General features: G+C 40.3%; 1 protein-coding gene across 2 annotated transcripts in view; it reads right to left on the minus strand.

Annotated features, from left to right (window-relative positions):
* The window catches only part of LOC115170189 (netrin-G1-like), a 182,153-nt gene that overhangs the window by 23,808 nt on the left and 143,255 nt on the right, over nt 1–15,090 (minus strand). For both annotated transcript variants that reach the window (XM_029726557.1, XM_029726556.1), the window contains exons 5-6: nt 10,076–10,102; nt 7,921–7,965 (exon numbers count right to left, since the gene is read on the minus strand). In XM_029726557.1, coding sequence (XP_029582417.1) covers nt 7,921–7,965; nt 10,076–10,102 — 72 coding nt within the window. The remainder of the gene's footprint in view (nt 1–7,920; nt 7,966–10,075; nt 10,103–15,090) is intronic.

Raw genomic sequence — 15,090 nt, forward strand, 5'->3', positions numbered from 1 at the left:
GGGAGCCGTATATCCTCCGCCTCGGGCTCGTCAGAGTTGTGAAAGAAGAAAAAGGATTCTACTAGTCCGTGGTGAGTAATCGCAGTCCTGATGTCTAGAAGTTTTTTTTCGGTCATAAGAGACGGTAGTGGCAACATTATGTACAAAATGAGTAAAAAATATAAGTTACAAACAACGCAGATAAACAAACAAAAAAAAACAATTGGTTGTGGGCACGTTAAACGTCTGCCTTCTGCTCCGGCGCCATCTTTCATTGGTGTTGACCATTGATACCTGAAATCACCTTCAACTCAGGCAGGACACCACTCAGGCAGGACACCACTGAGATAATCATCCACTGGATTTAGTCTCTACAGAGATCTAATGAATCCTCAATGAAATCTGGATGCTCAACCAGTGTGTTCACAATACCAAAAATGGCATGGATATACTGACTCCGCCCTAACAATGGGAGTCGTTGTCCACAAAGCGACATGGCAGGCTGTCTATCTCCCACATATCCTTTCTTTGGATTGGTGGATTCATTACATTACTGTAATCCTTTTATGAATATTCAATGAGATTTGTTGACATAAACCACCTGTATCCTGTATTCAATGGAGAGAGATGCTATGCAACTAGCCTCATGCCATGAATATTCATAGCCATCTCGAGACAACTACGATATAAAGTGTTTTTTCTCAAAGTTGACGAGATGTCACGTGTCCTACTTATGTCAGTAGACTCGTAACAACTTAAGCATTACAAAATTGACATTAGATGAAATAAACCTCACATAGCAAATGAGCCATACATTTTTTGTTGTTGACGAAATTCGACACTCATTGACCGCCATACAAAAACTCCTTGCTTAGTGGGCGAAATAACAAACAAAAAACACCACATGCTGGATGAAGTTGGGCCTCTCTCTTCCTCTCTGACCACATGATGCTTTGCAATCCTGCCAACGATAGATTTTCCGCCGAGTTGGGCCTCCCTCTCTCTCTCTCTGACTATACCTCAGTCTCAAAAGGGTTGTACTCTCTGGGTGTTTGTGCATTTTTTCAGAACATCAATCCCTTCTTCTCTGAGAATTACCAATAAAATACTTACTGCACCCCCTAGTGATCAGCCCAAGATGCCAGCTTCACACATACCACCCTTTGCTGCAGTTTGAGAAGATCCTGCTTAACACACTATCAGAATGACATCTTCATCTCATCAAACAACTAAAACTGGAGCAGGTGTCACTCAAGTTACCATCTACTCTTGTTTCAGTAGAAATGTCAGATGTTCCGTTATCGCTAGACTCTGTCAGAGCTAAAACATCCACATGGAATTTACGCCACTGGTTATGATAAACCAAAGCTAAATTGAATTAGTCCAACAAATAATACCTCTTTCCTCCAGCATTTTCACTGTTGTTCTGGTATTGATTTGCACTTTTTGCAAAAAGTACGTTCATCTCTAGACAGAACACGTCTCCTTCCTGAGCGGTGTGACGGCTGCGTGGTCCCATGGTGTTTATACTTGCGTACTATTGTTTGTACAGATGAACGTGGTACCTTCAGGCGTTTGGAAATTGCTCCCAAGGATAAACCAGACTTGTGGAGGTCCACAATTTTTTTCTGAGGTCTTGGCTGATTTCTTTTGATTTTCCCATGATGTCAAGCAAAGATGCACTGAGTTTGAAGGTAGGCCTTCAAATACATCCACAGGTACATCTCCAATTGACTGAAATTATGTCAATTAGCCTATCAGAAGCTTCTAAAGCCATGACATAATTTTCTGGAATTTTCCAAGCTGTTTAAAGGCACACTCAACTTAGTGTTTGTAAACTTCTGACCCACTGGAATTGTGATACAGTGAGTTATAAGTGAAATAATCTGTCTGTAAACGAGTGTTGGAAAAATTACTTGTGTCATGCACAAAGTAGATGTCCTAACCGACTTGCCAAAACTATAGTTTGTTAACAAGACATTTGTGGAGTGGTTGAAAAACGAGTTAATGACTCCAACCTAAGTGTATGTAAACTTCCGACTTCAACTGTATAAGAAAGTTCAGGAAATATTTGTTCTTTTTTTCGGACACATACACGTTGTATGGGTTACCTTCAGATGAGTCCCGTGACATTTGTGGGGAGAAAACCATTGTGTTCAGGAGAGTCTTCCCTTTCCACAGTGGGGTCATGTTAGTTTGTAACCCAAACGGTTCGGACGCTAAAGACATTTCTGTGAGAAGGCAGATTTTCAGGATGTCTCACGGTCTGACAAACACAGCTGTATCTCAGCCACCTTCCACCGACTGATGCGGAAGGTCGACATAGGAGGATACAGTGGATTGAGACACAGCCCATGCAAAAACAGGTATCTCAAACATAAAAATTAGGAATTTTGAAGGGAATTTTTGTATTAATTTACTTAGATTGAAGCTTAAGGATGAATATAATTAAATATTTACATTTGGATATTGTCGTATTATGAATAAGATATTTATAAAATATAATATCCAAAAGGTAAACGTTTATTATTAATATCATGAATTTGGCATCCTATCTATAGGACTAAATGGTAGCTACTTCTAAAGAGCAGTCATGAATGAATGATAGTGAACCTACACGTTGGATTCATGTCCTTTGTGCAAATGAGATATCCATGTAGCCTACATAAACCCAACCTCACTCCGAATTAGCTTTACATTTTTTTATTTTTTTTGTAAAACAAGTTAGAGTTACTTTCAACTATTCAATGTTATTAAGGTAGAGCATAGCGACACACGTGAGTATGGAAGTTGATCAGTATCCTCGTGTTGACGTGATAGCTCAGCAGAAACCAACACAGCTTGTTTCTGAAGCTAAGCAGTGTACACAGATGTAGACATCTGGATGGTGGACTCATTCTCACCGAAGTACATCCTCCAATATATATCAGTAGGAGTCCCTGTTCAAGCAGGAATTGTTGGAATGTGGCTTCAGATTTTATTTCAATATCTCTTTATTTAGGTTGATGGCATGATGTTGAAACAATGACATTGATTCAAACGTACCGTTTTTACCATCAACATTGAAACAAGGTCTTATAAAACGTGTCTAATGAAATATGAAATTCCAAATAATTGATTAAACACATGATGAAAAACAGATGTTGATTAAACATTGAGAATATGCAAAAAAATGTATAAAATATGATGAAAATGTGATGTGGATCTGATGTTGCATGTTCAACGTATTTGCAACATGACATGAATTGTGTTGAAATTTCCACGTAGATTCTACCTGTGAATTCATTTTACATGAAATTTCCTACGCAATTTCAACACACATCGTTTTGATGATTATGTTAAATTAGATTGATGTAACAGCCTGTTACTCAGGGCTGTGAGGGTTACAGGCATGGAGTGAGTTCAGCTGTAACACTTCCTACACAGACAGGAGGAGATCTGTGGGATTAACCAGAGATATTTATTTTAACCTTTTATTTAAGTCATTTAAGAACAAATTCTTATTTACAATGATGGCCTAGGAACAGTGGGCCTCATTCAGGGGAACAAAGACAGATTTTTACCTTGTTCAGCTCGGGGATTCAATCTAGCAACCTTTCGGTTACTGGCCCAACACTCTAACCACTAGGCTACCTGGCGCCCCAGATAGCTGCAGAACAATCTACATAAACCCCACAGCAGCACATACAAAAGGGGAAACACAGACACATCACAGGGGGTAATGTTAGAACTACCAAATATAATGATGAAAGGAAGTCCAGTGGCATGAAGTGGAAGAACTTGGCCGATATTCTGCAAATTTTCATATCAAAATGAAACATTCGATCTCAATACAGTTTTCTGTTCTCAAAACTAGAATCTGTTATGAACGGAGTTGACAAAGTTTTGAAGACCCTTTGCCAAAGTAAAAAAAAATAAAAAAAATAGCCTTGTTTAGAACGGCAAATTGAGTTATTGCACACAGGCACTTCACACAATAGGCATTACCTATTGGAAATATGCAAACGCATGCTAAAACGCTTTAGCTCCAGCTCCTTGCTTGTTGACGCTAAATAAATAAATCTAAACAAATCTTGGGTTAGTTACCAGAAACCCCTCTCTCTCTCTCTGTGTGAGAGAGAGAGGGGAGAGGGAGCGAAAGAGAGAGAGAGGGGAAAAGGGGATACCTTGTCAGTTGCACAACGAAATGTGCATTCCGCATTTAACCCAACCCCTCTGAATCAGAGAGGTGCGGGGAATTGCCTTAATCAACGTCCACATCATCGGCGCCTGGTGAGCAATTGTTGTTGGGGGTTACCTGCCTCGCTCAAGGGCAGAACGGCACATTTTTTCCCTCCTTGAGAGAGATTATTCCACCTTGAGGGAGATTGAGAGCTAAGGAGGGAGGGAGAAGGCAGGGAGAGAGCGCGAGAGAGACTGAGAACCCCAAACAATGCATGCAGAGCAGAATCAGGACTTTTCCAGCTAGTTATCTAAATCCAGAAACTTCTATAGCCACCTAAAATGAAGCAATGCCCACAAACTCCACCACAAAGCCCTCAACTACAGAGAGATTAACATAGAGAAGAGTCCCCTCAGCCAGCGGGTTCTGGGGCTCTGTTCACAAACACAACAGGCCCCACAGAGCCCCAGGACAGCAAAACAGTTAGACCCAACCAAATCATGAGAAAGCAAAAAGATAACTATTCGACACACGGGAAAGAATCAACCACTTGGGGCTCCCGAGTGGCGCAGCGGTCTAAGGCACTGCATCTCAGTGCTAGAGGCTTCACTACAGACCCTGGTTTGATTCCAGGCTGTATCACAACTGGCCGTGATTGGGAGTCCCATAGGGCGGCGGACAATTGGCCCAGCGTCGTCCGGGGTAGGCCGTCATTGTAAATAAACATTTGTTGTTAACTGATTTGCCTAGTTAAATAAAGGTTAACAAAAAAAAAACTGAGCAAACTAGAATGCTATTTGGCCCTAAACAGAGAGTACACAGTGGCAGAATACCTGACCACTGTGACTGACCAAAAATTTAGAAAATACTTGACTATGTACAAACTTGCTGAGGCTCTGTGGGGCCAAACTGTCCTGGGGCTCTGTGGGGCCTGTTGTGTTTGTGAACAGAGCCCCAGAACCAGCCTTGCTGTTGAGAGAGGTTGCCATAGGCAGATCTGGCTCTCAAGAGAAGACAGGATGTGTCCCCTGTCCACAATGTGGAAACTGAGTTGCACTTCCTAACCTCCTGCCAAATGTAAGAGCACATTCAAAACACATATTTCCCACAGATCACACAGACTTACAAATAATTTGATAACAAATCCAACATTGATAAACTCCCATATCTGTCAGGTGAAACACTACAGTGTGTAAACACAGCAGCAAGATGTGTGGCTCATTGCCATGAGAAAAGGGAAACCAGTGGAGCACAAACAACATTGTAAATACTACCAATACTGTTTATTTATCTTCCCCTACTATTCCTACGACAACTAAAAGACTGGTAAAATAGCACTTTATATATATTTTTGAAACCGTTTTGAGTGCTATGTTTAGTGTTTATTTCTAATAGTTTGTTGATGTTAAATGAGTTTCTTCTCACCTTTGTTTATTGTTTATTTCACTTGCTTTAGCAATGTAAACATATGTTTCCCAGACAAATAAAGCCCTTTTGAATTGAACTGAAATTGAGAGGGAAGGAGAGAGAGAGAAAATGAAAAAAATATTTGTCTTAAGTTATTTGACTCTGTCATTACTCCAATCCTTCCATATGGCAGCAACGTTTGGGGTCCCCTTTCCAATTTAAAATATGAACCCCCCCCCCCCCAAAAAAAATGTACACCTGGAATTTTGAAAAAAAATATTCCTGGTCTGTCATAATATAATAGAGACAGTAGATCTATCTCCAGATTATGTCCTGGTCTGTCATAATGTAATATATCTATCTCCAGATTATGTCCTGGTCTGTTATAATATAATAGAGACAGTAGATCTATCTCCAGATTATGTTCTGGTCTGTTATAATATAATACAGACAATATATCTAGCTCCAGATTATGTCCTGGTCTGTTATAATATAATAGAGACAGTAGATCTATCTCCAGATTATGTCCTGGTCTGTTATAATATAATAGATCTAGCTCCAGATTATGTCCTGGTCTGTTATAATATAATAGAGACAGTAGATCTATCTCCAGATTATGCCTTGGTCTGTTATAATATAATAGTGACAGTAGATCTATCTCCAGATTATGTCCTGGTCTGTCATAATGTAATATATCTATCTCCAGATTATGCCCTGGTCTGTTATAATATAATAGAGACAGTAGATCTATCTCCAGATTATGCCCTGGTCTGTTATAATATAATAGAGACAGTAGATCTGTCTCCAGATTATGTCCTGGTCTGTTATAATATAATAGATCTATCTCCAGATTATGCCCTGGTCTGTTATAATATAATAGAGACAGTATATCTATCTCCAGATTATGCCCTGGTCTGTCATAATATAATAGTGACAGTAGATCTAGCTCCAGATTATGTCCTGGTCTGTCATAATATAATAGATCTAGCTCCAGATTATGTCCTGGTCTGTCATAATATAATAGAGACAGTAGATCTAGCTCCAGATTATGTCCTGGTCTGTCATAATATAATATATCTATCTCCAGATTATGCCCTGGTCTGTCATAATATAATAGAGACAGTAGATCTAGCTCCAGATTATGTCCTGGTCTGTCATAATATAATAGAGACAGTAGATCTAGCTCCAGATTATGTCCTGGTCTGTCATAATATAATATATCTATCTCCAGATTATGCCCTGGTCTGTCATAATATAATAGAGACAGTAGATCTAGCTCCAGATTATGTCCTGGTCTGTCATAATATAATAGAGACAGTAGATCTAGCTCCAGATTATGTCCTGGTCTGTCATAATATAATAGAGACAGTAGATCTAGCTCCAGATTATGTCCTGGTCTGTCATAATATAATAGAGACAGTAGATCTGTCTCCAGATTATGTCCTGGTCTGTCATAATATAATAGAGACAGTAGATCTAGCTCCAGATTATGTCCTGGTCTGTTATAATATAAGAGAGACAATACCTCCCACCATGTCTTACACATGAGCCCTTGTAGATTTCATGCGCCAATTGTTGCTCTTTGTTTTCTTTTTTGATGTGTATTATTTTCCATGTATAATTGTTTTTGTTGATATATATATATATATATATATATATATATATATATATATTTATATTGTTAATTTATTTAATACTTTACTGTCACGTCCTGACCATAGAAAGATGTTATTTTCTATGGTAGAGTAGGTCAGGGCGTGACAGGGTTTTTTTCCCAATGTTTTCTATTTCTATGTTTAGGTTCTAGTTTTGTATTTCTATGTTGGGGTTTTGTTTGGGATGATCTCCAATTAGAGGCAGCTGGTCCTCGTTGTCTCTAATTGGAGATCATACTTACGTAGGGGTTTTTTGTGGGTGATTAATTTTTTAGTTGTGTATGTTTCACCTCTGCGTCACGGTTTGTTGTTTTTTGTCTTTCAGTTTATTTATGTATTGCATAGTTTCACAGTGTAAATAAAAATGTGGAACGACACACGCGCCGCACCTTGGTTCTCTCATTCCTACGACAACCGTGACATTTACATACATTGATTTGGGAACAGTGGCAACCACCCATTTATGCCAATAAAGCATTTATTGAATTGATATGAGAGCGAGAGAGAGAGAGAAGGAGAGATGTGAAGATGATCATTGGATGTCTGGGAATGTGGACTCATCAGAGGTCTGGATTAGATCGGCTGGAGTGTGTGTGTAACTGTGTGTGGGTGTGTATATAAGTTAAAAGTTCACAGTTTGTAAGGGACAGCATTGCTCAATATCAATTCTTGAATTTTTGTTTAGTAAGAATCAAATAAACATCGATTTTATCCTACCTTGATTACGGTTTGCAACACCTAGAGATGAAGCATTAGCTCGATCTGTGGAAAGATGGGAGAGGTCATATAAGTGACAGTTACTTTATGCTATCAGATAGTTCATGCTGGATTCATTGAATGCACTCAGACAGCATGCACAAGCAGGTTTCTTACTGAAGTCCTAGGCCCTGTTTATACCTGCCACAAACATGCATCCTTCACCCACTGCTTTTATCCCGATCTTTACATTTATAAAAATCAGTTTACAATGCGTCTTTGAATCGTTTACATCTGTCTGTAAATGTGGGCAGGATCAGAATGTGGGCATTATTCGAACACAGGACACATGTTCGCACAAGGTATATATGAGGCTCTGATAATGCTGTATGTACATGCATGACTTGTATAGAGAGTCAGGGACACTGAGTAGCAGCGTGTGTAATCTCCATCAAAATACTCCAGAGTCATATTCCATTGTGATACCAACTCCAGATGTAGGATCTTAATCTGAGCCAGTTTGCTACAGCAGGAAAATAATCCTGAAGCAACAGGAAAAGTGAATCATTATGTGGATTATAATTCATGGACATTTTTGTAGGGGTTGATACATTTTTCATAAACGAAAATCCAGTTAGAAATTTCACAGTCCAGCCTTTTTAAATCTCAAATTCACTACAAATGTTAAATGCCCTACATTGCGGGAAGGTTCTCCTACAAAAGGGTGATAAAATTAAGATCCTATATCTGTATGAGGCACATAGGCAATGGTTTGTACTTTAGGGAGTTGGATCTTAAAGTAGTAATGACTTCTTGAATGCAACATGAGTGAGAAGACATTTTGACCGGCAGCAGAAGCAGATCTAGCTAAAGGATGTTCATCGTCGAGGTGTAACCTACACTGTTTGTGAAAATAACCAATTTAGGCCTTGATTCAATCAGATCAAGCGTTAACCCGCGATAGCCGACACACGCATGGCTGGTGTTTTGGCATGTAGACGGTGGAACTGCGTTAGAGCTGTCAAATTGAGGCCTCCCGAGTGGCGCAGTGGTCTAAGGCACCGCATCATAGTGCTAGCTGCGCCAGTAGTGATTCTGGGTTAGAGTCCAGGCTCTTTCGAAGCCGGGTCACGACCGGGAGACCCATGGGGCAGCTCACAATTGGCCCAGTGTCGCCGGTGTAAGGGGAGGATTTGGCCAGCGGGCTATTCTTGTCCCAACGCGCACTAGCGACTCCTGTGGCAGTACACGTTGACACAGTTGCCAGGTGTACGGTGTTTCCTCCGACACATTGGTGCGGCTGGCTTCCGGGTTAAGTGGGCATTGTGTCAAGAAGCAGTGCAGCTTGGTTGGGTTGTGTTGTGTTTCGGAGGACGCGTGTCTCTCGACCTTCGCCTCTCCCGAGTCCGTACGGGAGTTGCAGCGATGAGACAAAACTGTAACTACCAATTGGTACCACGAAATTGGGGAGAAAAATGGGTAAAAAATAAGAATATTTTTTTTTAATAAAGAGCTGTTAAATTGGTGAGCGGCTGTGGTCACGAAGCCACACGCTTGTCACGAAGACACACCCATCCCACAAAACAAACCTTCCAGTGTTCCACGTTGTAACACGGCTACATGGGATTATTACTAATGTGACTCAGTGTAGGTATAACACTGGTAGGTATAACGCTGGAAGGTATAATGCTGGTAGGTATAATGCTGGAAGGTATAACGCTGGTAGGTATAATGCTGGAAGGTATAACACTGGAAGGTATAACGCTGGAAGGTATAATGCTGGTAGGTATAACACTGGAAGGTATAACGATGGAAGGTATAATGCTGGAAGGTATAATGCTGGTAGGTATAATGCTGGAAGGTATAACGCTGGAAGGTATAACGATGGAAGGTCTAACGATGGAAGGTCTAACGATGGAAGGTATTACACTGGAAGGTATAATGCTGGTAGGTATAACGCTGGTAGGTATAACACTGGAAGGTATAATGCTGGTAGGTATAATGCTGGTAGGTATAACACTGGAAGGTATAACACTGGAAGGTATAATGCTGATTTAATAGCTCCAGTGCAATTACACCTCTCCACATCACCTAAATAAGAACAATGAAACTGCAATGCAGTTGTCCAATATCGCTGGTTTATTTATTTAAATGTTTTGTGTTTTGTTTTACTTACGCACTGGTCCATGACTGCTATGGATACCTTTGGAGAAGAAGAGTGGAAGAGAGGAGGTAAAGATAGAAGGAAGGAGACAAAGTGAGAAAGAGAGATGATCAAAGAATGTCCACAGCTTTTATCTTTACCCCTTAAAATATATTGTAGAATAGAAAACAAACACACCATTTATCTTCAGAGATTCATTCACAAAGATACATAAAAAATACATTAAAATATCAAAAGCAATAGAAGAAGAGATTGAAATGGGTTTTTGAGCAATTCTTACAACAGCTTCCTTTCGTGTTTGGCATTAATCAACCACAAACCCTTGGCTTTTATCTTAAGATTGTCAATCTCTTTTCAGAGACTTTCCAGCTTTTGCCACTCCAAAATGTCCACTGATTAGCAGCAGTGGGCCAACAGACAGAGACAGTGAATCAGGGACGCTACACTGCATGAGCCTAACACCAAGTACTCGTTCCCGATGGGCCTAACACCAAGTCTTCCTTGTTGATGGGCCTAGCACTGCTTTCAAATAGCAAAGCGTCAACAGAATCAGAGGCAAAGCAAGGAATTGCTGTCTTCTGCCAAAATCAACAACTAAACTCTGCCAAAAGAGTTTAGTTCTTCTGGAATGGGTTAGAAAAACAGATTTCGTCTTGCATTTCAAAGCTAGGACTTCATACACAATGCTTTAACGTTTGGTAAAATAGCACTAAAACTATCCCTAGCTCTACTAATATCCCTATCCTTACAACTATCGCTATCCATACTACTAACCCTATTCCTACTACTTACCCTATGCCTAGTACTATCCCTAACCACCCTACTACTATCCTTAACCCTACTACTATCCATGTGCCTAGTACTATCCTCATCACTACTACCATCCATATCCCTATCTCTACTGTCACTATCCTTACAATTATACCCTAAACTACCCCTAGTACTAACACTATACCTAGTACTATCCATATCCCTATCTCTACTACTATCACTATACTTACTATTATACCCTAAACTACCCCTAGTACTAACACTATACCTAGTACTATCCATATCCCTATCTCTACTACTATCACTATACTTACTATTATACCCTAAACTACCCCTAGTACTAACACTATACCTAGTACTATCCATATCCCTATCTCTACTACTATCTCTATTCCTACTACTATCGCTATCCCTACTACTAACCCTAACACCCTACTACTATCACTACTACTATCCCTATTCCTATGCAAAGTACTATCCCTATCACTACTACTATCCCCATTCCTACTGCTATACCTATCACAACTACCATCCCTATCCCGAGCACTATCCCTATCACTTCTACTATCCCTATTCCTACTACTATCCCTAGTCCTATCCCTATCACTACTACTATCCATATTCCTACTACTATCCCTATCCCTAGTACTATCCCTATCACTACTACTATCCCTAGTACTATCCATATCCCTAGTACTATCCCTATCACTACTACTATCCCTAGTACTATCCATATGCCTAGTACCATCCCTATCACTACTACTATCCATATTCCTACTACTATCCCATCCGTACTACTATCCCTATCACTTCTACTATCCCTATTCCTACTATTATCCCTATCCCTAATACTATCCCTAGTACTATCCCTATCACTACTACTATCCATATCCCTAGTACTATCCCTATCACTACTACTATCCCTAGTACTATCCATATGCCTAGTACTATCCCTATCACTACTACTATCCATATGCCTAGTACTATCCCTATCACTACTACTATCCATATTCCTACTACTATCCCTATTCCCACTACTATCCCTATATGTACTACTAGCACTATCCCTAGCACTATCCCTACTACTATCACAATCACTACTACAATCCCTATCCCTACTACTATCCCAATCTCTACTACAATCCATATCTCTATTACTCTCCCTATCAATACTACAATCCCTATCCCTACTACTATCCCTACTAAGATCCCTACTACTATCCCTACTTCTATTCCTATCCCCACTACAATCTCTATTACTATCCCTATCCCTACTACAATCTCTGAAACTATCTCTTGGCATACTACTACCCCTACTACTATCCCTACTACTAGTTCTATCAAACCCGTTCTTCGGTTGTATTAGTTCTATCAAACCCGTTCTTCGGTTCTATCAGTTCTATTAAACCCATTCTACAGTTCTATCAGTTCTATCAAACTCATTCTACAGTTCTATTAGTTCTATTAAACTCATTCTACAGTTCTATTAGTTCTATTAAACCCATTCTACAGTTCTATTAGTTCTATTAAACTCATTCTACAGTTCTATTAGTTCTATTAAACCCATTCTACAGTTCTATTAGTTCTATTAAACTCATTCTACAGTTCTATTAGTTCTATTAAACTCATTCTATAGTTCTATTAGTTCTATTAAACTCATTCTACAGTTCTATTAGTTCTATTAAACTCATTCTATAGTTCTATTAGTTCTATTAAACCCATTCTACAGTTCTATCAGTTCTATTAAACTCATTCTACAGTTCTATTAGTTCTATTAAACTCATTCTATAGTTCTATTAGTTCTATTAAACCCATTCTACAGTTCTATCAGTTCTATTAAACTCATTCTACAGTTCTATTAGTTCTATTAAACTCATTCTACAGTTCTATCAGTTCTATTAAACCCATTCTACAGTTCTATCAGTTCTATCAAACCTTTTCTAGAGTTCTATCAGAATCCAACTCCAATGCTTCCTAACTTCTAACCCTACCTCATTCCACAGGATGAATTCACCACTTAAACATTACTCCACAAGGTGTACCTGCTTTTCTCTCCACCTAACTTCCTGTCACGGCGACCCACCATGTGGAAGAAACATCAGGAGGATTTGTATGCACTGATGAAGGTCACTTTGCCACAGTAACTTTTAAATGTGCCTCTGCAAGTGTGAGAATGCTCTCTGTTTCTCTCCAGTTTCACACCTAGTTTCACACACCTTGTTTGGTATGCAGTAGATTATCACAGTTTCAAGGAACCTTAACGTTGAAATAGAATGGACTATGTCTTATATGTCTATATTCTGGTCCGTGCTTCAGCCCTTGTATTGTGACAGCTCTGGTCCCCCAGCAACAAGAGCCTCACCTGTCTTTGAGGTGTTACATGGTGGGTCACATACTGTACATCTATGCATATGAATTTGAAATATGCAAAATGTATTACCCCCCTGTCTGTTACTACCTAGGAGATTAATTACTATTGTGATTAAAGAGGAGGACTTTATGACAGATGAGCGTTATTAGACTATAATTAAATTCTGCACTTTCAGCAAATTTGTCTTCATATGTAGGACCGTATGTTTAATATCCTAGCAAGAGATATGAGCCATTGGGTTCCTTGCTGCATTGGGGGGGGGGAAATTGAACACCCCCCCCCCCCCCCCCCCCCATGTTGTTGGCAATTTGTGTGTGTCCCAAATGGCACCTCATTCTCTACATAGTACACTAACAGGGCCCATAGGGATCTGGTCAAAAGTGTAGAGAATAGGGTGCCATTTGGGGCTTAGCAATAGTCTCAGGTTTCTCTTATGAGAGAATAACAAATAACTCAAAATCAAAAGACAAAAGCCTTCAAACTTCCACATCTGTGGGGGGAGTGTAATATCATCACATTACTTTATTATTATGTAATAACGTCAGGGTGTCGTCCGCACCATTATTGCATTCTTTGTTTCTGCCAAACGAGTGTGTAATATTGCTTTTGAAATGGAGGATATGGAGACTGGGTCTGGGGTTTCATCAGTTCAGTGCAGATGCGTCCGAATGTCGGCTGTTTTTAATAACGCCCTGTCAGTCAGAGAGAGTTGAGCTAGCCGGCTGGTCTCAGAACTGGAGGAGCTAGAGAGGAGCGCAACGCAGGGGGGGGGAAAAATCAAGCAATATCGCATTGGAATGCACACACAGGCAAGGACCCACCTACATATACACACACAAATATGCTGCGTACACACACACACACACACACACACACACACACACACACACACACACACACACACACACACACACAATCTCAAGGAATGATTGCCTCAAACACATGCAAAAACTACAAACACATAAATGTGCAAGGCAACAGTACACCGCTAACACCATCAAACACTGATAGCACGCCACCAGCATCTTTATTGCCGTACAGACTCCCAGCTATGTTTGATTCATTAGGAAGAACATAGGGCCTCCCACCATTCTGCCCAGTGTTGTGCTGCTAAAGCACCTTTTTCCTCAGTGTTGTGCTGCTATAGCACCTTATTCCTCAGTGTTGTGCTGCTATAGCACCTTATTCCTCAGTGTTGGGCTGCTTTAGCACCTTATTCCTCAGTGTTGGGCTGGCTATAGTACCTTATTCCTCAGTGTTGGGCTGCTATAGCACCTTATTCCTCAGTGTTGGGCTGCTAAAGCACTTTATTCCTCAGTGTTGAGCTGCTATAGCACCTTATTTATCAGTGTTGGGCTGCTATAGCACCTTATTCCTCAGTGTTGGGCTGCTTTAGCACCTTATTCCTCAGTGTTGGGCAGCTTTAGCACCTTATTCCTCAGTGTTGTGCTGCTAAAGCACCTTTTTCCTCAGTGTTGGGCTGGCTATAGTACCTTATTCCTCAGTGTTGGGCTGCTATAGCACCTTATTCCTCAGTGTTGGGCTGCTAAAGCACTTTATTCCTCAGTGTTGAGCTGCTATAGCACCTTATTTATCAGTGTTGGGCTGCTATAGCACCTTATTCCTCAGTGTTGGGCTGCTTTAGCACCTTATTCCTCAGTGTTGGGCAGCTTTAGCACCTTATTCCTCAGTGTTGGGCTGCTATATCACCTTATTCCTCAGTGTTGGGCTGCTATAGCACCTTATTCCTCAGTGTTGGGCTGATAAAGCACCTTATTCCTCAGTGTTGGGCTGCTATAGCACCTTATTCCTCAGTGTTGGGCTGCTATAGCACCTTATTCCTCAGTGTTGGGCTGCTATAGCACCTTAGTCCTCAGTGTTGGGC

This window comes from Salmo trutta, chromosome 31 (genome assembly GCF_901001165.1).
Source record: "Salmo trutta chromosome 31, fSalTru1.1, whole genome shotgun sequence".
Taxonomy (NCBI): domain Eukaryota; kingdom Metazoa; phylum Chordata; class Actinopteri; order Salmoniformes; family Salmonidae; genus Salmo; species Salmo trutta.